This window comes from Strix uralensis, chromosome 1 (assembly GCF_047716275.1).
Source record: "Strix uralensis isolate ZFMK-TIS-50842 chromosome 1, bStrUra1, whole genome shotgun sequence".
NCBI classification, from domain to species: Eukaryota; Metazoa; Chordata; class Aves; order Strigiformes; family Strigidae; genus Strix; species Strix uralensis.
Window position 1 is genome coordinate 43,825,353 of NC_133972.1, and position 23,657 is coordinate 43,849,009.

Below are 23,657 nucleotides of genomic sequence, written 5' to 3' on the forward strand. Positions count from 1 at the left end.
CAGTGTCTGTATAGTTTGGTAGTCTGGTATGAAAAAAGAGTACAGAAATTGGTGGGTCTGTAGAATATATATGGGGTAGGTGCCACAGTGCTACAGGGAGCTGTTGTATCTGAATTATTTTTATGACGGTGTTGAGTGCCTAAGAGAGCTCATACTTTTTCCAAGTTCCTCCCTCCACCTTCCCTCTCTCCAGCATCGTGCCCCACTCTCTGTGCACTTCTTGGCATGTTTTCCATTGTCCCTTGTGAGCTATTATTAACTATATGTGTAGGTGTCACTATGTATATTGCCAGTATTTATAGTTTTATCATTTACTGTCAGTATTTATAGCTCTGAAATCAGATTTTCAGTTGAGAAAGCCAGGATTTAACTTATGAAGTCCTGGAACTTGTATCTGTCAGGAGAGCAAAAAGACTTAAAAAAGAATGGGATAATGTGATTTTCAGAGGTAAATGCTTAAAGAGCAGAAGTAAGGCAGCAGAAAAGGCAGACAGGGAGTAGACCACTGACCTGAAAAGATGGTAGCATTGAGGAAGGGAATAAACACGGTAGAGAGAAGCCTGGTCCCTTCTACTATATGAAGTGGTATTCAGTTGTGGTGGGAGGGTTGGTTGGTTGGTTTGCTGAGAACAGTGTGAAAATTGTTTCCTATCTGCCTGTGGGTATTCACCTCTCTTGTGCTTCTGAAGATCGTAGCTCCCTCAGCTTTCAGTTTTGGTGGATTGAATGGGTCATGGTTGAGCACACTAAACATCGCCTCCAGCTCCTTTTTCTTCCTTTTCTGCTTCCCCTTCCACTGAAAAGAAGGGGTCTCAGTGAAGTGGAGTAATGAAATATAAGCTAAACATTTTGTTCAGTGTAATACAGAAATTGTCATGCCACTTACTACTGAGAAGGAAAAAGGATGAGTGAATGTGGTATGTTGTTTTGTGCTCTGCAGTTAAGCGATGGCCAGATTGTTAATTAAGCTGCTTCAGACAATTATAAGTGGTGAGGCCAGTACAGTTGCTTCTGCAGATTGTGGGATCTTCACTTACAAAATAACTTGACGGACATTCCTTCAACTTCAGTTAAGAATTAAAAAATAGATTGCCAGGTAGGAATGTAGAAATAAATATGAAGCTATCAGTTTAAATACAGTTGATTACAGTCAACTTTTAGCATATTTAATACATCAACCCCCCAATAAAATGTTTGCAAATCTTATTTAAAATGGGATTGAACTGGTTAATACTTGACTATGTAAAATGTATGTAAATAAGTTACCAAAAAGCCATTAAGTACTATTGTATAATATCAAATTCTCTGTGGGTATAATTGCCAAAGTGGGGAAAAATACAATTGTAAAGAACCATTTTTTTAATGTCTCTCCTCCAAAGCCAATAGAATTGATGTTTTTCTCTTTTTGTTATGATAATTTCCAAGAGTAACTCTACTTTTTCTAAGTCTTCTACCATAACCCCTAAGAGATTAGATTTTAGTCAAAGTGATCAAGCTGACATTTTCCAAGGTCATTTTCTATATGTAGTATAGAGTACGTGATTGGATTTCAAATACACTTGAGTAAATCACAATGACAAGAAACAGGGGGACACTGAAACCTTGTGCTGTTTTCTGTTATTGAGTGCCCTAGCAGGGGGTTAGCCTGGATGAAAAAAATGAAATATAGAAGCATAGGCTGTCTGACTTATTTGATTTGTTTCTCAATAGCAGCTGTGTTAAAAGTTTCTGAGGCTGGGATTCTGAAAGATTCTGTCTCCCTGCAAATGATTACATTGAAATCAATTGATCTGCTAGTTCTTATAAAAGTATACAATTCAGAATTCCTTGCAGTGTATCAACTAGAAAGCTTGTGTTACAAACAGTGTCTATTGAAACAGGAATCCTTAAATGCTAACCAATATATAGATGCCAAAGCAAGTTATGTTTTGTTTGGGCTTGCTTCTCTGAAGCCTTTTTTCTTGAAGATATTGCTGTACCTGAAGACTGTATTTATATAGCACTAGAAGAAAATAATCTACTTACTGTTACACTTTGGCATCCCTCTGAGAGTTATATGCCTACAGCAGGTATAACGGTACTCTGCAGGCACCAGTGTGGCTCTATGAAATGAAAACTGGCAGTTTCCTTCCCTTAGCAGAGCCATAGCAATGTAAAACAAAACGTGTCTTTGAAGTACGCTACGAAATAGCAATAGACATCTAATTTATTTATTACTTTAGTGTGGATAATGCTCTGTGGGGAGCTGCAACAATGGTTTATCATCCTACCTTGCCTTAAAAAAAAGAAATTAACAGTTGCTTTCCTGTTCTCAGTGCACATTTGTTATCCCAAGACAAACTGGTTTTTCTTAAAGCAAACACGTGGTTCTGCAAATGTTGCCTGGGATTTCTTTTGCTCTTAATTATTGTACTTATCCTTTTGCTTTCCTTAAAAAACATTTTTAGGGTTGATTTCAAATTTATCCTTCTACAGAAAATGAGGGCTTTAAACTTTGAGGAATGACTGAGGAATCAGGGTAAGGTTGGTAACAAAGAAAATTTTATTTATTTATGTACTATTTTCAAAATATTTCAGTGTTCTTCCTTGATATGTAACATGTTACTGGAGGCTTCTCTTGAGAGCAAATACGCTTGGGTCCCTTCGATAGCTGTTTTCTGGAGTAGTATGCCGGTAACTATGGTATGAAGCGGAAGTAATGTGTGCCAGTGGTGTTTGGTAAGGTGTCAGACTTCTTTTCTTGTTTCTGCAGTGTGCTGAACTGTCAAAGTTCTTGTTTTCTGTTATGTTTTTCTGCAAATGCTATTCCCTGGCCTCCTTTCAGCAGTTCAACCAAGGAGGAGTATCTGTAGGTTCTGCTTTACTTACTGACCAGCTGTGGCTGATGGTGATGCTGTGGAGTTCCTCCAAAACAGCACCCCCAGGTGGACACTCTAGTGGGATCATTTACTCCACTGGCACTGCAATGTTATTTCGCAGGTGTAAACCTCCCTCCTCATCCCGAAGTAGAATGGCTACACAGAAGAGTCATTTCAGATAAATAAGATATGCTGGAGTATCCCGTTGCTGTCAGAGTTTCAGTGGGCCTCACATGCCACATGCAAGTTTGCAAATGCATGTGTGCTTCTTGTTTTACTTCAAAAAAGCATCCGGTACTGGAGCATTTCTAGACTACCATGGAGAAATTGTTGACATGATAAACAAAAAATCATATAGCTACTGCTCTTCTGGCTGAGAAGCCAAGCCTTTGACTGCTTGAGTACTCTCCTCTTACCCTTTTCTGTTTGGGTGTAGGCTATAGGTTCTTCAGTGCAGAACTGTTACCTGCTGTAACGTAAGCCTGCTCCTGATTGGAAACAATGAGTGGTGGTAATAAATGCCTGGAGAAAGATGTATTTGTTGCACTAAATATTGCATTCATTTAACAGTATGCAAGTGTGGAGAAGAATGGCGAATTCTTCATGTCTCCTAATGACTTTGTCACACGGTACCTGAAGATAATTGGAGATGGTTTGCCTAATACAAGCACGGTACAGCTCCTTGCAGGTGTGGTGGATCAGACAAAAGATGGGTAAGTGTGTTTTTCTGTGGTTTTTTTTTTTTTTTTCTTTTTCTGTTGTTCATTTAAAAAACACAAAGCCATTCTTCCAAAACAGTCTGATCCCTGAAGAGTGGTGGGGTTTTGTTATGTTTTGTTTTCTCTTGTTACTTTTTTTGGCCTGCAGATACATAAAGCAATACAGTATCTTTTAAGTGGAAAGAGGAGAAACAATGTTTTGGGCTGTATGTACCACTTGACTGAGCAAACCATTTTCTGTCTACTACGTATTTTTAATTCCTTGAACCTTTCATGTTTGTTGGCTGGCCCCCCTAACTCTTGCTTTTCTTTCCTTCCCCGAGGCTTTCTGTCTCTGTTTACTTTATCTATCTGTCACAAACACATTTAAATAGCAATCCAAAATAAGTTTAGATGGTGTAGGAAGAGATCATAGAAAAAGTGCCCCTGCTTTGTTTTCCTGTAGCACTGTTAAAGGTTTTTGCCACTGTTTTTTTGCCTAAGAGGGAGGAGAAGCAACTAAGGTATTTAGGGAGCCACTTTGCAATCTTGGGAAGACAGCAGCAAAGTTGGTTGCACATGGTTTGCATTTGAAAGGCTGACTTTGCCAATAGGCAAGATTAGCTACCCCTCCATCTTCCTCCCCCATTCTTTAATGAAATCCTAGCTTTTGCTTTTGGTACTTGCCCAGGCAAGCTGTCTCTTCACCCATATGAATGCATTTTTTGAACCCTGCCTTTAAAGTATCTTTAGAGAAACTTTAGAATAATTAGCTGTGGACTTAAAGTCTGTAGTTGTGGCATTTTTAGAAACCAGAAAACTTCAAGCATGACTCATATCAGTGGTTGCAGAGAATAAAATGTGAGATAAATAAAGCATGACTAGAGAATGAAGGCTTCCTATGGGACAGATGCATGCATAACTGAGAACTTTTGTAATAGGTTCTGTGCTCTCTTTTCTGCTCAGCCAGCCTCGTGTATCTGGCAGCTGGGCACATTAAACCTTGCAGATGAGTTAATGTGATGATTGTTACCCCTTGTAAAAGAATTCTGTAAAAGGTTATATTGGTAACGTTGGCATGATGGCAGCAAGAAAGTGGTGGCTTCAGATAGCATTTGACTGAAAATGTTAAACATTTCTCCGATTTCTTCCCTTGGCTTGATGCCTGCAAAAATGGCATTTTCCAAATTGCACAGCTTCAAATCCATTTTGTAATAAGAAGATTGAGAGTATAATCCACATCTTGTGATTTGGATCTCCCTCACAAGAATAAGCTGGTGTCAGGAAGAGCAAAATGTAAAACTGTAGCTGATGTGAACTTGTTGACAAGGTGGGATTTCATAACCTGCCGTGATCTTGTAGGAGTTTTGTGGTGTAGAACTGAGGCTTCTAATTGCTGCTTTCTGATGTGGGCAAGGACTGGCTTTGCAGTCCAGACTCTGCAGTGACAGGGGACTGCATGTTCTTAACGTGTCTTTGGAGAGTCTCTTCTGGTATTCAGGCTGTCTTCTTGTTTAGCTGCTATATGAATATGTGGAAGAATGGAGAAAGTTCAGGAAGTGATTGGCATCCTTCTCCCTCTAACCTGGCATTGTAGCATTTTTTGCCATGTGGCCAGGCATTTGTACCTTCTTCTAGTGGTGTATAAAGTAATTCGCAGAGTGGTCATCTGAAGCAAGGGTCAATTGCTTTTTGGTTCCTGGAATGAAATCTCCTAGGGATGGCAATAGAACCTGCTGGTCTTCTCCTATTGAATTCTTTCCAACTTGGCAGTCCAGAGCTCCTAGTTTTAAAGTGAAGTACAAAACTGCTTTTGTTAGTGTTCATTTTTAATAGGCTGCTCAGTGTTTAGAGACTTAACACGTGTTTAAGGTCTTGAGAGCCTGTTCCATAATTTAGCTTTATTTCTAGTATAAAATAGAAGGTAGCTTGCAAGAGCAATGACAAGTTAATTTTGTTATACTGTCAGTGGCTTAAAGTAGTGTGGTTCTGAAAATACTGCTAGGCTATTTCTAGAAGCATTTATCCACTGTCTTGGATCCCTGTTTTACTTTGAAAAAGCATCTGTTCTTCATGACTGGTGAGCATGACCACCCTTTACTAAAAGGGTCTGAGCCCAGAATCACCGGGGTTGTTCCTAGCACTTTTTAAAATGCTTTTTAATTCCTTCTGATTTTGGTGAGAAGTTAGGTATAGGTACCAAGTGTAATCAGGGAGAAATACAAAAATGGGTAGGTGACAGATGAAAGGCAGACAGCACAAGAGCTTCTGACTCATGAGCAGAGCAAATAAATGGGCAAGAGTTGCTTACCCCACAGCTGAAGAAGTCCTGAGTGTGAAGTGTAAAGAACAGTAGCTCTTATGTACAATCTCATTGTGGTTGCTGTGGACAAGATCTCTCATGTAGCTCTAGCACAATTCCTGCATTGCCAGAGGTTAAGGATTTGAGAGTATCTACAGGAGCTGCTGTTGGTGTGACAAAGGTATGAGACCTCTCAAGGCAGACTGTCGTTCAATGAATATCTGTTGCCATGGAAGCAAGTTTTGCCTCCATCTTAAATCAGGGCACAGGGTTATTTGGAGGTAGGCTTTCCTTCTGTCCTCTTATGGAAGCATCTTTTTAAGGTTTTCCTTAAGGAAAGTAAATGCTTTTCTTGCCGATGGCCAGAAAAGCCTTTCAAAGTAGTCGATCAATAATAGCACAGATTTTTTAAAAGAGTTGTATTGTGTGGCTGTAGTTTGTATGAGCAGGCTTAAGAGCCTTCACTCGTTCCTGGCCTTAAGCTTCTCATTTCTAATTTTAGATTAAAAAAAATACTTCAGCTGGATTAGAAACTCCCCCAAAATACAGTGGCTTTCTCAAGGCCTATCAGCAACAGGCCAGGCATTTTTCATCTTGCCTACTGTAACATACTGTTTTTCAGTCATTTGTTGTACTTTAAGCATCTGCCTGACAAAATAAGTATTTACTGCACATCTCTGTTTGGACTGTAGTAACTAACACTTTACTGAGAAATACTGTATGCTTTATTTTTAGAAAGGACAAACTATTCAAAAATAACACTTGGAAATGCAAGCATTTTCCATTATTATTGGATATAAATTTATCTTCTAATGCACCAATTTACACTATACTTAGTTTACCTAGGTGCAGCGTAAAATAATAGATGTAGCTTCAATTTGTGTCCCATTATGTTATCATGTTTAAATTGCTGATACAGTAAAAACACATGCATTGATTTCTGAAGAAACCTCTTCATCATTGCATTTCTATGTATTATTACAGTGGGTAATGCCTTTTTTTTTTTTTTTTTGCATGGGTACATGCGGACTTTCTCTGGTGGGAATGCATCATGTCTGTGTGGTGCACAGATACCATGGGTGTGAAGTAGAAGCATGGAATAAAGGAGAGAGTAGTAAATTTTGCTGCACCATACCCAGTTGTTGTGTTTGGACGGTAGCTCTTGTGTGTGTATTTTTTTAAAATATCAAGATTTCATCCTTTCCGAAAAAATTATGCAATATTGGCACTGATAATGAGGATGTGAAGACGAGGGAAGACTTTGACCAGTTGAGTAGGGTATCTTCAAGACTGAAATAAGATTTTGTAAACATTTCAGCTTCCTCTCTTTGCGCCGTTAAAATCACTAGGCTTTTCTCTGCTTTTGTAACATAAATGAGCACTTGTTTAGGTAGATAAAATAACTCCTAAGTAGTATATTGAAGTCCATGTTAATATGTGCTGTTTAATGACACCTAATGATATTCAGTGAAGGGTTATGCTGAACCCAAAAGGGTGATGCTAAACCAGAGAGAAAATGTGTTACCCAGGCAACTACCCGTGTGCGGTATAGAGAAGGGAGCATATGGCTATGTAGTACACATTATTTCAGCATCTTTAAGCATTAAGAATCACACGTGTAATTGACTGTGAAAAATTACTGCTCAGTTACTGTATTGTATGGTCATAATAGAAGTAAATGAATACGTCATTGTTGTTAGAATAGATCTGTTGGGAATCACTACCAGGCTAGTCTACTTAGGGAGCAAAAATACAATAAGAAGAAAATAGCTGGTTTAATTAACATGTAAAAATTGGGTTAATTTGAATTCAGCTGGCACAGCAGATATTAATGTCTCTTCTTTAACAGTCTGGCTAGAACAGCACAATTTGTACATTTTTAATCTTCCTAGTACTATGAATAATTGTTTTTAAAAATGGATATGGGGTTATTTTAAGCACCTATCTCTGACTTATTAGGGGGTTTATTACTTGCAAGTACTGACAAAGAATGCTTCTACCAGTATAAAATCTTGTAGCAAGGTTAATAGGTGGAGTTTCATCAAATCCAGTCCTAATAACACAAAATATGTTCTTAGCGTGGTGCTAAGATTCTGCTGGGATAGGTGCTGTATTTCTTTTTTTGTGCTGTCATACTGTGTTGGGATCTGTTGGTAAGGACATATGCTGCTGTTGTTTCACACAAAAAGCAGCTTTATCAAAATGATGTTGGCAGATAGTTTACATTTTTAATTCTAAACCTATTCTGGAGTCTTGTTGCCTGCTCACTGTTTTGTTCTTTCTGTGTGTGGGCTTTATAATCTTTGGGGCAGAAGAACTCAGTGCTTTGTATCTGTTTGCTGTTGTGGAAGTTGTCAGGTATGTAATCAATAATAATGGGTAACAATGAGCTTTTATAACCTGTAAGTCACATAATAACAATAAATATGCATAAATGCAAAACTAAGTAGGTTGTGATGTATTAGTTTAAAATTGAAGGAAATGTTGCATTTTTAAAAATTTCTTTTGCCTTAGGAGAGATGGAAGTTTTCTTTCCTATAAAGGCTGAGTATCTGTGTATTCTGTGTCTTAAAAGTGGCGAGTACTGAGCACTCCTAAGGAACTTTGAATAAATGACTTGATGGCTTACCCATGTGCTAACATGTGCATATGTAGCAAGTCATTGGCTTCTTTGCCAGTAAAGCTTAAGGCATGCTTATATGTTTACTGGCATCATCAATTGTGAGTTTAATATTAAGAATACCTGAGGAGGTTTCTTCTTATTTGTTTCTCACACTGTATAACCTATGGTGGCAAGTTCCCAGAGCTAATTATTTGTTAGACTATTTCTGACTCTACATATGCTTTCTTTTACTTTTATTTAGTGCATATATATTGAGGGAGGTAAAGTAGAACAGCTTTTTGGCCTTCTCTGTACCGTGGTTTTTTTTAATGTCCTCTTTTGTTCATCTTCTCGTGTTCTTCACGGAAATCCGCTTCTGTTACCCTGTGGGTGTTTGGCTTCTGATGTGCAGCAAGCACACTTCTGTGTGGCTTGAAATTAATTCCCTTAAGACAGGGTGACTGGAAATTGCTGTATAGTCATGGGTCATCTTAACTTGATTGAATGAATGTCTTTTCCAACCTATTGAAACACTTTGTTCTTCACTGTTATTGCATACTGAGTGGAAGTTTTAATTGAACTGGCTGCAGTGTCATTTTGAGTCTAAGTCCTAAGGGTACAGTTAGTTTCTAATTAAAAAAAAAAATAATTTGGTTTTATGTGTGTTTCTTGACATTTGTTATGCTGAATTTTTTGCTTCTCAAAAATAAATCTTTGTTTTCAGCTATTGCCATGTGAACCCATTAAAGCTATGTGCTTGCTACACTGACATAAAGCAGTCTTGAGAGAAGGCAATCTTAAACCTCCCAGATTGCCAGCAGGCCCTGCAGCCACACATTTGAAGATGATTTTAAACTGTGCAACCTAGACATTAAAGAAGTAGCAAAACAGAAGAGTGGTTGGCCTTTGCCTCTTTAAGAATAGAAGTTTGATCTCCATTTGAACTTTTGGGTGTGATCCAGAGAAATTAGAACTACTCAAGGTCTTTGCTGTATCAAATCTACTGCTGGAAACAATGCCAAGTTGTCTAATTATGTATTTCTGCTTATTAGCTAACTTAGGGAAGGGCACCTTTGCTTTTATCTGTGCTCTGCTACTGCACTTGAGTATTGGGAACCTAGCTGTAATGATGAATTTGAATAAACTGCTCTTGGGCTGAGGAAGAATGTGCAGACTACTGCTTGAAATTTGTGACTCAACACGCAGGACTGGAGGGCTGTGATGGATGACTAATAAGTTGCTAGCAAACAGATTACACATTCTGATCGGTTCCTTCTGAAGTGACTGGCAGCATGTAGGTCTTGAATGGATTTGCTTTCCAAAAGCCTTAAGTACCGATTCTTGAGGGAAGTTACTCATATCTTTATTGGCTCTCTGTCTTGCCAGCGGAGGGAGGTAGGCTCCCCCAGGGGGCAGTTCAGTTAGACATTAAAGCTGAGGTGAGTAGCCACACTGAGTGCTTTGCTTATTTTATGTTCTGTTGTGACTTGCTGAGAGGAATAGTTCCTTGTTAACAAAGTCATTTCCATCTAGCAATATAAAGGCCTCCTCACAGCATTGGTGATAGGACCTTTTAGGATAAATTTTAATCCCTATTGATAACATTTTGTACACACTTTGGTTGTGATCTTATTTCTTTTGTATAATCTATGTTATATTGTATTTCAGTTTTGTGCAAGCAAGTGGTTTCATAGCTCTTGCTTTTTCCTTCGTCCCTTAGGTTGATATCCTTTCAAGAGTTTGTGGCATTTGAATCAGTCCTGTGTGCTCCAGATGCATTGTTCATAGTAGCCTTTCAGCTGTTTGACAAGACTGGCAAAGGAGAAGTTACTTTTGGTAAGATTGTTCTTAAATGTACACTCTGAGTTTAAAAATACCTACTTATGCCAAACTCTATTTCACCTTCTGTTACTGTAGGAAACAGTGATTGGTAGTGGAACTACACTAGTGCCAAGCAACTTTCTGGCTGAATTTTTTTTAATCACTTACATGTGTACGATATGAAGTCAAGGTCATGGTCATCTTCATGGTTTTCTCTGGAGAACTGGTCACATCTCTTTTTCTCTTCCCCAAAATGCTTGTGCAGGTCTTCAGAACAGCAGTGGAAGGTGACTATAGGAAATGATGTAAAACTGCAAGAAATTTGTCAGAAGACTTGGATGAATGTTGAGTCTGAAATTACTCTGAATTAATTTTTGTTGAAATTGGCTATATTTCAAGCTGGCTTCCTTTTAAGTCTTAAAACTTTCTTCTGTGAGATTTTAGAGTAATAAATCCATTATTACCTGTTGTGTCCCGCCCCCCCCCCCGGTGCATTGGAGGTGTGGTGTTTGCACTGACAACATGAGAAATGCTCAGGCCAGTTTAAAACTTGATTATGGGGACTATTTATTTCTAAATACCAGAGAAACAGCTTTTAATATCTGCAGGACGATCTGCCACCTGCCTAATGATAAGGGCCGTTATGTCTGGAAGAAGGATTCAGAAATTAGCAGTTTTGAATAACTTCAGACATTGAGTTTGGACTTCAAAAAGTATGGGGGATTTTTTTGTCCTAAGTACTTATGCGGGATAAAATTTCTATTTCTAATCTGCTACATTTGGACATGGTTATCCATATGTCTCAAGTTTTATTAACTGGTTGTTAAACAGTTTTAAGTAAAAGGAAAGTTGGATGACGTTGACTTCTGTCTTTCCAAAATGTATGGTTCACATGTCCTTTGTCTTTTGCTAGTATTCCCCACGTGTTTTATGCTCAGTTAAAAAAGCCCTTCCCTTTCCGTTTGAACTGAAAAGATCCTGTTACCATTGCTTGAAGCATCATTGTATTCCTTCTACCATCTCCAAAAATCTGTATTTGAAGTTGCAGCTGGTGAGAAGACTTGCTGTCTCTTCTTGTGTCTATTTTGGTTTTTTATTATTTTGGTTGTCTGTTGAGGTTGTGAAAGATGTGCTTTTTGTGTGCAATATTACTTGTTAGAACAGCTTTTAAAAATTACTACAGATGCTAAAAGATTTGAAAGAATTTCAGGAAAAAGTTACGCTGATCATAACCTTGATGAAGGAAGTATTTTGTGCCTAACAGTCTTGTGCATGTGTGTGGACAGAGAGGCAACGAGAGATGGCATGCTTTTAAATCGGGAGGGTGCGCATATTTTGCAGAGGTTTTGTTCCAGTGCAGACAAACCAGGGTTCCTGGAATGCCTGTGATGTGCAGGTTCTTGTCTGCGTCAGAGCCCCCGGTTGCTTGGAGCGCTCGTTCATAATCTAGGAAAAACTGTAGTTGTTTGATCTGAATGCTGAATCAGTCCGACTTAACTTTTTAACTCTTGGCATTCTTGTTCATATTTTTCCTGCTGGCAAATGCTTCCCTTGGGGTTTGACACAGTGAGTCAAGAGATTTGTTTGGCATTTGAAGTCCGTTGAAGTCCTTCTAGTGATGAGAGAAACTCCTGTGCTGGGCTGTATTTAAGGTATTTGAAAGAGGAGACAAGCCAACATTGGCAGAACCTCAGATAGTTTTTTCTAATTCCTTCCTCTCCCCCTTTGAAAGCATAAATGCATTTGTAACTTCTGTATAGTACCTTGTGGCTACCACCCCAGCAAACGCCTGGAGTGGCAAGGATGTGAGGGCTGTCTCAGTGTTGTGTATTCTCAGCAGAAACGGTTGACCTTTACACAAAGCTAGTTTCTATTTTGTGTCGTAAGAAAAAAAGCTTTTTTCCTCCCCTATTATGGAAAAAAACCCTAATATTTTCACAAATAAATTATTACAATACTGTCCTGTAACTTTGTCACTCAGTGCCTCAGTCATGTGTCTTTGAGGTTAATTATGAGATCTTTTTCCATTGACTTGAATGAGAGTGGGATCAAGTCCTTATCAAGGTTAGGAGACTTAAATAGGGGTTTTGTATACTGTGGAATTACAGTGTGAAAGGAACAGAAGAAAAGGGAAAGGATCATTTTTCACTATACTGCTGTTAAGTGTAGTATCTCAGGGATCCCATTATAAGTGTGTATCTCATTTTATTGTTGTAAAGAAACAGCATGGCTTATCTGTGCAGTCATTGTTTTTCTGTATACTGAGATAATGGTATAAATATTTTAGCTTATACCGAATGGAATATAGGGCTTCCCAGCTGTGAACTTCACATTTTCTACTAAGGAAATCATCCAAATCTTATTCATCCACAGGTGCACTTAGCTTGGCACCTTTGTAAAACAAATTAATAATGGGCTTTGTGTCAGTGAGCTTTTACACTGAATACCACATCCAGGCTGTGGATATTTAGAGAAATGTTCTGGGTAAAGAAGTTCCAGTATTTAATACTTTGCACTTACTTTTCTTGCAAAATTCTGTACTCTTACTATAGCTTCTGGGTTGGAAATGCCTTTGCATTTGAACCATATGTTGACATCTCTACAATTCTAAATGTTTCATTTCTTTCAAGTTGCAAGTTAACTGTACCTGGTTCTTTGACAGAGCTAGCATCTATTTAAAAGGGCTGATGCACTAGCAGTGTGGGTACATGGAGCGGCGGGTGGGAAGTATTTCTAGTTTATTGCTTTTCAAGCTGAATGAAATGGCCACTAGTAAATTAGTGGCCAGTGGCTGATTGAGACTACACCTGGCCGTTGCATCATGTCGTAGATTTATCTGCTGCTGAAGTGTCAAAGCTTTGACAGTTTGCAAGGAGTTAAAGCTCTCAGCAGGAAAGTGGGAGGAAGTTTAGCTGGCTTTTAAATTCGAGGCAAAGAGCAAACCATTGCTTCTTACTGTTGAGTGTTGACAGGCACATAAAAGCTGATAATGTAAGTCCAGGGGTTTAAGAGACTTAGTAGAGTTGCTTTTTTGTCGTATGACTGTATTTTAATGCCTCATTAAAGAAGCAGAGCCCTTTGAAATTCTTTACTAGATGGCGTTTAAAAAAAGGCAAGGTGGTTGGGTGAAAATGTCAGTGTTTAAAAACTAAGTTGTCTTAACCTCCATCTCTAATTTTGGATGGATAAATGAAATGATGGGAGCTAACAGTTCTGAGCTGTGAATAATGCAGCAGTGATATTCAGGGACTGGAACTTTCCTTTTCTTATACTGGTTCTCACAGCCCTAGTGAAGGGCAAAATAAGTGGTGTCCATGTTGGTTTTGCTCACAGAGAAAGGAGAGGCACAAAAAGAGATGTGATTGCCTGAGTCTGTGCTGCCAACTGGCGTTGAACCTGGCTTTGAAAATTTTCATTCTGATTTGTTTTAAAGTAGAATTTCCCACCAGACAGAAATCCTTGCTCTTGTACTTAATGAAACGTAGATGTGGTATAGTGTGTGTTTTTCTGGTATTGGGGTTTCTTTTAAAGGTCCTCTAATTCAACCTAAAGCTGTTTCAAAATGGATGCTGTGCTGTGCTGCTTTGAGAAATATGAGTATGCTGTAAAACAAGTCAGTCCTTTAATTTAAAAAAAAAATGAAAAAGCAAAACAAAACTCCCCAAACCCAGCAAAAACGCAAAGGGAATGGAGAACCCACACCCAAAATTACTGTTTGTTTAGTGTAACAGCTGCAGAATCGAGCAATGTATTCTGATTTTGTCTCAAAACAAAACTTTATTTACATGTAGACAGCAGCTATTGTGGGTCTCTGCTTCTGTTATTAATTATATCAGTACAGTTCTTAGATAAACACATCAATTAAGGATACATCCTACTAAGCTCCTGTTTGCTTATCTGATACTTGAGTTGCCTGAATACTTGTTTGTAAACTTTCTAAATGCACACAGCTTGTAACAATATACAGCTACACAGCTATTGTGATGAGCTTCAGAGTTTTTCTCTATGATAACGCTCTGATACTTTTTCAGTATGCAAAGAATTATTACAGGAGTCTCACAATTGCTTTCCTGACCAAAGGATTAGGTTCAGACTGTGTGAGCTAGCTCTTGCTTTTGTCGCAGAGGATTATTTATTTTATGCTTTGCCTTGTAATTGCTTCGTATGACTTGGCTCTTCTTATGGGATCTGTAATTCTTTTTCTTGCTCAACACCTAGCATAGTGATGCCCAGCCTGGTAACAGTCAGTACCATGTAAAGCAAGGAAAAGCTAAATCTGAACTTCCAAAATAAATTGCTGAGGCTGTAAGCTTTGATCACTTGATAAATTGTGATATTCAGTATTTCTCAGTGAAATTTCCATTGCTGGTTCAAATTGGTTAGAAACCATTTGTAGCTAGCGATGTGTTAGCTTACACCTACACAGTGAAACATTTGTTGGTTTATAAATGACAGTTGCCTAGATATGATGATCCCAATGGCAACATTACAAATGCAAAATTTGTTTAGTCTCTGGTATTTTTTGTTGTTTGTACTATATTTTGCACAGTTTTAATTAAAAGAGGATGTAAGGTAGACTCATTAGTATATTTATTTTCTTCAAAACAATTTTTGAAATCTTCTTGATAGTATTTTCGGAGAACTTCATTTCTAGACATATGTCAACTTGGCAAGTTTTTTTTGTTTTGTTTTTTCTTTTAAATAAAATGTTATGTAATCAGGAAGACTTTCATGAAGGCATCTTAAGTTAAAACAAAGCCTGTTTAGTCACAAAGTGAATCTGTCATTTTAAGTATTAGGAGAAGCTCCATCCTCATATACAATTGTGTTTCACTTGGTCTAGAAAATACGATTGAGTTTTCTAAATCATCCAGAACTGAAATTTGGTGTTTTGGTTTGTTCTTTGTGTTGGTTTTGTTTGGTCTTTTTTTTTTTTTTTTTTTAAAATCAAAGTTGCCTACTGACAAACATCAGGCTGAAGGCTGAGCATATCTCTTGTTCATTACCAAAACCCAATGAATGATCATAGAATCATCAAACAGTTTAGATTGGAAGGGACTGTGGCAGCCATCTGGTTCAAACGCTTGCAGGGCCATCAAGACCAGGTTGCTGTGGGGCAACATCCAAATAAGGTTTAAAATATTTCTGAGGATGAAGACTGCGGCCTCTATGAGCAAGCATCTTCCAGTGTTTGACCACTGTTATAGTGAAAAATAATTTCCTGATGTCTAGTTGGGATTGCCCATGTTCCACCTTTCATCCATTGCTTCTTGTCCTTCTCCATCTTCCCTTCACCCTCCTGTTGGATAGTTGTAGACAGCAACGAGGTCTTCCTTTAGCCCTCCATTCTCCAGGCTGAGAAAACTTCATACCGTCAGCCTCTTCATGCATGTCATGTGCATCACCCCCCAACTATCTTATATGGAGAAAATAGAAGTGGTATTTTATTTTAGTTAGCCAGGTTATGATGTTTACCTTGGTGGAAGTGATCTGTTTTTTTTTTTATTATTCTTCTTCAGGGCAAAAGGAGTAAATTTAGTTTTTATGCCCTTGTGTGGCCTAGTGCTTTCCAAACCTGTGGTCTTTGGGTTCTGGCAGTTTGTTGCTCACTTCTAAGGAGGCCAGGAAAGGTAATAAAGAAATGTAAGGCTGTTGCCAGTAAACTGAAATTATGGATATCGACGACTCAAATAGAAATATTTTTAAGGGATTGCATCTTGGAAAAATACTGAAAACCTTTTCTGTAAGCCAATTATGTAATATTCCGCGTATAAATTCATGTTATTTCCCCTTACATCCAAGGAGGACAGAAGCAGCAGGCAAGCTTGGAACCAGAGTCTTAACTGCTGAGAGTGATGGTACTCTTGGAAAGAGCCTGCTTTTTTTGTGGGGTATTTCCAGTGTTTACCAGAGGTAACAGAAGTGCTTAGGTCTCTCAGTGAAAAAATGGGGCCAAGCTGAATTGGACAGTGTATGGGTATGTCATGAGGAAGTGAATTCATTGTTTTTAGAAGTGAGAAGAGCGCAACCAACCAGAGCAGGGGGAAGATAAGAGGATAAAAAAGTAAGAACGTTTTCAGCAGAGAGGTGAAACTTGAAGCTTATCATGGACCTTGTGATTGGGAAAAATCATGAAGGCACAAGCATGTTGTCTGTGATAATGTTTTCATTAATGTATAATTAACCTGTAAGGCTGCTCTGTTCTTGTTGAAAAGTTTGGATAGGGCAATGAAGTTATAACCAAATGAATTTTGTTCAGTAGCTAGTGCCTCTCTCCTAAAAGGGAATGCATGCTGAACTTTTTGTTAGGATTTGTATTGGACTTTATGGCTTGCTGGGGATTTTTGGGGGATTTTTTTGTTATTGTCATCTTTAAAGTCTACTTCCAACATCTGAAAGACATTTGGTTAGCAATACTGGTCTTAATCTTACCTCTGCATACAACAGGTGCCACACAGCCTTTGTTTCTTCTTCCAACCACAAAATGGATGTGGTTCATATCTGAACAGAAACAGCCACTTTTAGTGAGAGACTCCAGCCTTCCACTTCTCTGCCCTGCTGTGACTGCCTCTAAGGGTGCTAGCACTCTGTTGGAGCTGTTGCAGTACAGTCTCTTTTCTGCCTGGAGATGTGCCGAGTCAACCAATTTATTTTATGAGGGCAGCACAACAAAAACGATAACCTTTTCCTTTCCGTTGATGTGCTCCAGATGTTAGTGTGTTACATGGAGGTGAAAAACCATTGTGAAGACATCCATTTTTTTATATATGTGGAGCTTTATTGCACTTTAAATGATCAGTTTGTACTACAAAAAGAACTGCCCTGATTTTTGGAACTTTTAAAGTGACTTATGAGCAGTGTTTTCGAAAAACTGAATGTAGATGCACACCAATATCAGCTTGGCATGCATGTGCTGTGTGGTATCTTGTCAGAGATCAGAAGAACTGCTCAGAAGCTGTTCCAGTTCAGTGGGTCAAAAATCCACTTTTTATGAAAGGCTAACTGTAGATTTGCACGATTCACTATAATGGCTCCAATTTTAAAAGATAGAGGTAACAGAGAGCACTTCCAGTTGGTGGGATAATTCAAGAATACTACATGCTCAGATGGCTAAAATATTGTGCTTTCTGCTGCTACTTCATGCTACTTAAAAAGAAAAAAATAGGTGTGGAAAAGGTGAGAAAAAGCCAATTTGAGAGTAAATTTCAACTATATGAGGTCACTCTTTGGTTAACAGTAAGCAGAGTAAGGTTAGCTGTCTTTCATACAACTGTATATCTTGTTGCAAAAAAAAGCCCAACAGGATTACTAGGCAGCATTTGGGGAGGATCCAGAAACTTCCACACCAGATTTAAACTGTGGTGGCAGCACCAGTATACCACTTTAAGCTTGATTTTTATTTTAATTTTTTTCCCCATCCCCTTTTCAAATTGTCCTGGAATTACAGATTAGAAAGTAAAATCTTTAGCAGACCTTAAGAGCTAGGAAAGTGTTTTGTTATTACAAATTTTAATATGAAACTTCAGATAGCAAAATACACATACTATTGCAGTGTGTGTAATTTAGTTTTCTAAATTGGAAAATCTGCTGTTACCTAGCAGTTAATGACTATTTTTTTTCCAACATTTGGAATGCAGGACCTGATTTGATAAGCTGATAAAAGAAAACAAAACTGAGAACGTGTTGGAAGTGCTCAAAGTGAAAATTACAGTTTAGGTAGGTTTGGGGGTAGATAGTTAGACATTTTAATTGAACTAAAATAGTTTTATACTAATACAGTACTGTTGTGGGAGTACATTTTGTGGTGCATTTGAAGTCGAAGTATTTAAGTGGGGGAAAATGTATGTTAATGCTTTGCAAGAAAGTGATTTTTTTTTTTTATACCATCTATCTAAGCAAAATAGCTGTTAAAGAAATAGAGCTCTCAAGTCTGTACTGGAGAGTAAAGTGTCAAGTTGAGGATAATTTCTTGGAGCCAGGAGTTTGCTTTTATCACTTTGGTTGGTATATTAAACTGCTGTAGGAAACAATCATATGAATTCTGAAGTAAATTTGTATTCCTGGATGACTACAGCGAAATCAGCCCTTGCCAGTTGATTCAGTCTGCATTCTGAAAGTCCTGTGTTTTTAACATCTCCGTGATAGGGATAACAGAAATGAGTCCAGATGATGATTTCACTTACCCACATGGAAACAGACGCATTGAATTTGATGTGACAGCTTTGGTTACACACAAGCAATTCTGGCTTATGTTAAGCAGCGGAAACCCCTGCTTGGCCATTACAATTCAGCACTGGTCCACAGCTGGACTAGCTCAACATAGTTAAATTGGTTAAAATTGCCATTTTTATTATTTGAGTTTTAATTTTGTCTTTGGGGATTTTCTCTGAATTTGGAGTAACTAGTCCTATAAACAATTAAGCTACCACTTACACATGCATGCATACACACAAAATTATCAAAATAAGTGAATTCTGTTTTTTTATGTGTTTATATGAAGGTGTATATGCGCAGCTACATTTTTCACATGCAGGTGAAACTGAGTTTAAATGGATCGGGTGCACTAATGGAGGGTTTTGCACTATTCTGAATGAATCTGTTTTAAAACAGTAGAGGTACCACATGATAGAGTGCAGATAAATTGCACTGACCTGAGCTGCTATCTTTTTTCAAATCACACCCCCCCCCCCCCTTCTTGAGTCATGTAATACAATCCCATTATCTTCAAATTATGTGCTCCGTTTCTGCTCTGCCAGCTTCAGTTTGAGTGTTCTACCAGATACTTTCCTTGTAATATTTGAAGAAGGAAAGAACCTAATTTAATTTTTATTCAGAATTGCAGAATAGGTTGTGGCCTGTGTTTTGCAAGGAATTAAGAGGCAGTGAAAATACAGCATTAGTGTATTATTTCACAGCTTCTAACCTGTGGAAAAAGATGGCTATAACAGCCCTTCCTGCTCTTACTGCTTTGTTGAGGGAAGTTGAAGGGATGAGTATCTTTCCTTTGCAATCCTTAGTAATCAAGCTATTCCAGTGTGTTATTTAATTTACAGCATAGCCACTATAAAACTATTTCAACTCATTTTCTTGACAAAGCAGTGGGGAGATTAAGAAGGTGATTGTAGCGCTTGTACCTCCCAAGTGCTGTACCTCTTCTGTACCTCCCGAGTGCTGTACCTCTTCTGGGTGAATGGGGATAAATGAACAACCCAGCCAAATACTTGGACTACCCATCATTCCACATCTTAGCTGAGCAGATGTGATGTCCAGATATGTTGTCCGAAATAGTCATCATTATAGAACCCTTAGTGCCAGACCGTAGAAGGATGGAAATAAACTATAACTAGTTGTGTATTTGAACTTCACAACAGTAAATAAAAAACAACAAAAGAAAACAAACAGAACAAACAAACAAAAGCCAGCCCAAACCTTGGATAAACCCCAACAATTCCAGTAAAACAAGATAATACAAAATATTATTACTTGAGTGTTTTTGACATGTATATATGCAGTGTCTCTACATGTGTGCTTTTGCACAAGTTTATTGTATTATTTCTGTGGCCGGGAGCAGCCAGGGCGGGCTGCTTCACCAGGCAGGTGAGCCTGCTGCCGAGCCAGGGTGCCAAGAGGCCGGGGCATGGGCACAGATCTCACTGACAGGGGTGCAGTCCCACACTACCTGAGCAAGGACAGAAGAGCAGGTCTGGTGACAGTGACCAGGGTCAGCCAGACAAGTCCACAGGGAAGAGGCAGGTCTGAGGTAAGGCTGGGAAGTCAAGTCAGAGGACTGGGGACTCTGAGGTGCGGGTATCCCTACAGCATGACTCGGGCAAGGAGAATCAGGAACCTGAGATGGGGCTTCTCCCAGCTGTTTCCCCTGCAGCTATTTGCCTGGACCCTGATGCCTCATGCTCATGGGTGGGTCACGGGGAAGAGGTTGCAGAACCTGGTGGTGCGCTTAAGATCATGAAGCTTATGGAAAATGTGGCATTGTTTCACATGGTCAGTTAGGACCAAAGCCTGTGGAAATCATTCTGTTCTCGTCTCCACTGAGCTTTAGGTTAACTCTTGCTTGGCAGTTGGCAAGGTGCTAGGATTTCCTAGTCATGATGGTGAGGCAGCTACTCTCATTGGTAGTTTAATTTGACCAACTGGGCTTGTTCTTTGCCTTTTCTTCTGTGTAGGATTTATTTTAAATGACTTTGAAAAAAAAAATGCACTTTTTATTAGAGCCATTTAAAGGAAACTGTTTTCAAATGCATGAACAGAAGTGCTTAACCATTAACAAAACATGATTTTATAAAGGTATCACCTTTTGTCTGAGCAGAATGATGGGGATTTGCATATTCAGGTTTAAAAACCTTATCTCTTTATACTAAAATATCTATTCCACACTCTTTGCATTAATTTTGCTTTGTTTAATACAAGTTGTAGCTATAATGTTCATGTGTTCCCCTTCAGGGCCTTAAGTGTGATGAATATAGAAGCAGTTACTGCCTGAAGGGTTTGAAAAGGTTATTGGTGCGTACGGAACTCTTGTTGACTTATGATAATTCATGTATTTTCAAATTTGTCTTTTGTTTTCCTTTTTGTAGAAGGTAGCCTGTGTTCTTTACAGAAGTTGCTATTACCAATATCATTGGGGTAATCTCATTTTTTTCTGAAGGCCCAGGGTTTTGGTACAGGTTTTTAATACCATGTACAAATCGCTTAATTGTGTAAAGGTATAACATATATATAATGTACAGAACATTTAACATACAAAATAAAGCCAATGATGACAGCTTTTATGCAAAAATGTTGCAGCTATTTTGTAAGGGCAGAGAGGTTTTTGTATATCATGAAATTTTTTGTAGCTTTACATTGAGAGAGTATTAACTTTATGGGACTTGATGACGTTGCGTGAAAAATTTATGTACTTACACAAACACGTAGTTTGAAAGAATTTCAGATTTAATACAACAGATATTTATGGACTGTACCCTGTAAAGATTTTAGTAGCTTGTTCTGTCAGGTGACTTTTCTTAAATGTAAAACGCAGTGGGAGAATGACTTTCAGTTTTTTCCTTTTAAAATTTCAAATTTCCAAATAGATAATTTTCACTTGGGTAAAATTGGTGGTCTGTGTTGTGTCAAGAGTGCCTGTAGTTATTCCAAAGCATGCTTCATTTCTATTATAATTCTTAATCACAGCATGGAAATGTGAATGCAGTATACTTGTTTGTACAGTAAGCATTTAAGCATAGACATCAGTACACTGGAGAGAAGAAAGTCCTCACGACTCAAAGGACCAAAAACGCCCACTGTAAACCAGCAGGCAGTTCACCTGGAGGGAAAATAAAACAGCTCTTTTTGTACAGGGATCAAAAACCAATGACAAGGTATCTGTTTTTTTTTAATTAGAGACAGTGCAGGGACAAACAGTTATTTGTTTTAGAGCTTTGCAATTAATTTTGAGTTTCAAAGTTTAATTTTTTTAAAGATTGACAAATGACAGCATGGATCTCTAAAAGTGAATATTTAAAATCTTCTTCAATCTATTGTTTGTTTTGCTTTCCAACAGCTCTGGTTCAAACAATGCAAACACGGAAAGGGTTGTATCTTTTTCTGGCTTTAGATCTTGTGCTCTTCTGGCTCTAGATGCTGGAGCATTAACATTTTGCCTTTTAAAAACTAAAACCGTTAAACTGTTTTAATATGCATTTAAAAGCTTCTGTTTATCAGATATTTTGATTAAATAGCAGTTTAGGATCAAACCACAGTTGCCCAGAGAAGTTGTGGAATCTCTACCGCTGGAGATACTCAGACCTCAGCTGGCCATGGCCCTGAGCAACCTGACCTGGTTGGACCTTCTTTGGCAGGAGGTTGGACCAGGTGACATGCAGATGTCCTTTCCATCACAAATTATTCTGTAACTGTGAAATGGGTTCCTTTAAAAAACAGTCTAAACAGACAAAATAACTCCTGGCTACTGAAGGACATTGCTGCTTCTCTGTGTTTTACTGTGTTTAATTCAGTGACTTGTGGGTAGCTGTGGAACTTCAGCTGCAGGTTTAAGGCAAAACAACATTTTAAATTTGTCCTTTTTTTTATTTAAATACTGGACTTAGATGATTAAGAGATGATACTGTTAGAACTGAACAGTAACTTGGAGTGAGTTCTAGTATGTAACTGGATACCTTTTGTTGGTTAAATCACAGGCTAAAACACGTAAGATTTCTTCATGGAGTATGAATGGTCTTTAATGTCTGAATCGGGGAATCTGACTATAGATGAGACTTGAGTCAGTGACATTGTTGTAGATGAATGGGTGATGAGACCTAGCGAGGAAGGAGGAAAACCACTGTCCGCTGAGCATATATAGGAGTTTATGAACCATAAATAGTTGTGAAAAGGAAGTACAGGGTGTTTATAAAAAGGCAGTGGCAAACAGGATACCATGTCTCATGCCATCAAAGAATCAGTAGAAGCACAGTAAGCAGTCTTCCAGTCAGCTGCCTGCACTGTATAATCCAACATGCACTCTGTCAGAAAAGTATCTGGTATTAGTTGCCAAGTGATATTGACATCAGTACGCGGTATGATTTTGAAAAGATCGAGTAGTGTGGGGAGTTGTCAGGCTATTGTACTAAGTACCTACACTAATGCGGTAGCCTGTGTTTTCCAAGTCATAGCAAAAATTAAGTGTATATCTCCTGCTTGAACTCTTCAGAGGGATATTTGTAGTTACATTAACTTCTGAGGTATGCATGTAGCCTTTAATCTCTAAAATAGACAAGGGAATGCAGATGCCCTGGATATAGACTGTACTATATTCCTAGGTGGCTTGATGAGGTTTTAAGTTGCATTGCCGTGGGTTCTTTTGCCATTTATAATGCCAATAATTAAACATTATATTTAGTCTGACATTACCATTCTTTCCACTTCTTGATGTTTGATTTTCTTGAGCTGGAATTCTTCTTTTGGGCCCCAACTAAGGAGGGTTTACAAGGCACAGAGTTGGGGGAGCAAGATGCATTGTTTCTTCAAGATGGCTAGTGTATGATAATGAATTAACATAAAATTACAGTGGCATAATCAGAGGACACTGTGTAACTTTCATATGTTAACAAGCTGAAGTAAAGATTGTGGGGAGCCTGGCCCCATCAAAAGGAATTTGAGACTGCTTTTATACTAGCTAAGATTTTCCTATCTTACCTTGCATCAAGTAAGAAAGCTCATTTTTTACTCTGACAAAGACAAATCTGGAGTCCAACCAAACATAGCTTTTGGTAAATGGTGAGTTGTTCCTAATCTCATCCAAAAAATGTCAGTGTCTCGCTCTGGGGAAATTTAGGAGGTGGGATGAGAGGAACAGAGGAAACAGATGAGCATCT

The 23,657-nt window shown here is 38.3% G+C and overlaps 1 protein-coding gene across 3 annotated transcripts in view; it reads left to right on the plus strand.

The window, feature by feature from the left end:
* SLC25A13 (solute carrier family 25 member 13) overlaps positions 1-23,657 on the plus strand; it is a 102,486-nt gene that overhangs the window by 24,128 nt on the left and 54,701 nt on the right. For all 3 annotated transcript variants that reach the window (XM_074863986.1, XM_074863997.1, XM_074863974.1), the window contains 2 exons: positions 3,429-3,571; positions 10,181-10,296. In XM_074863986.1, the coding sequence (XP_074720087.1) occupies positions 3,429-3,571; positions 10,181-10,296 (259 nt within the window). The remainder of the gene's footprint in view (positions 1-3,428; positions 3,572-10,180; positions 10,297-23,657) is intronic.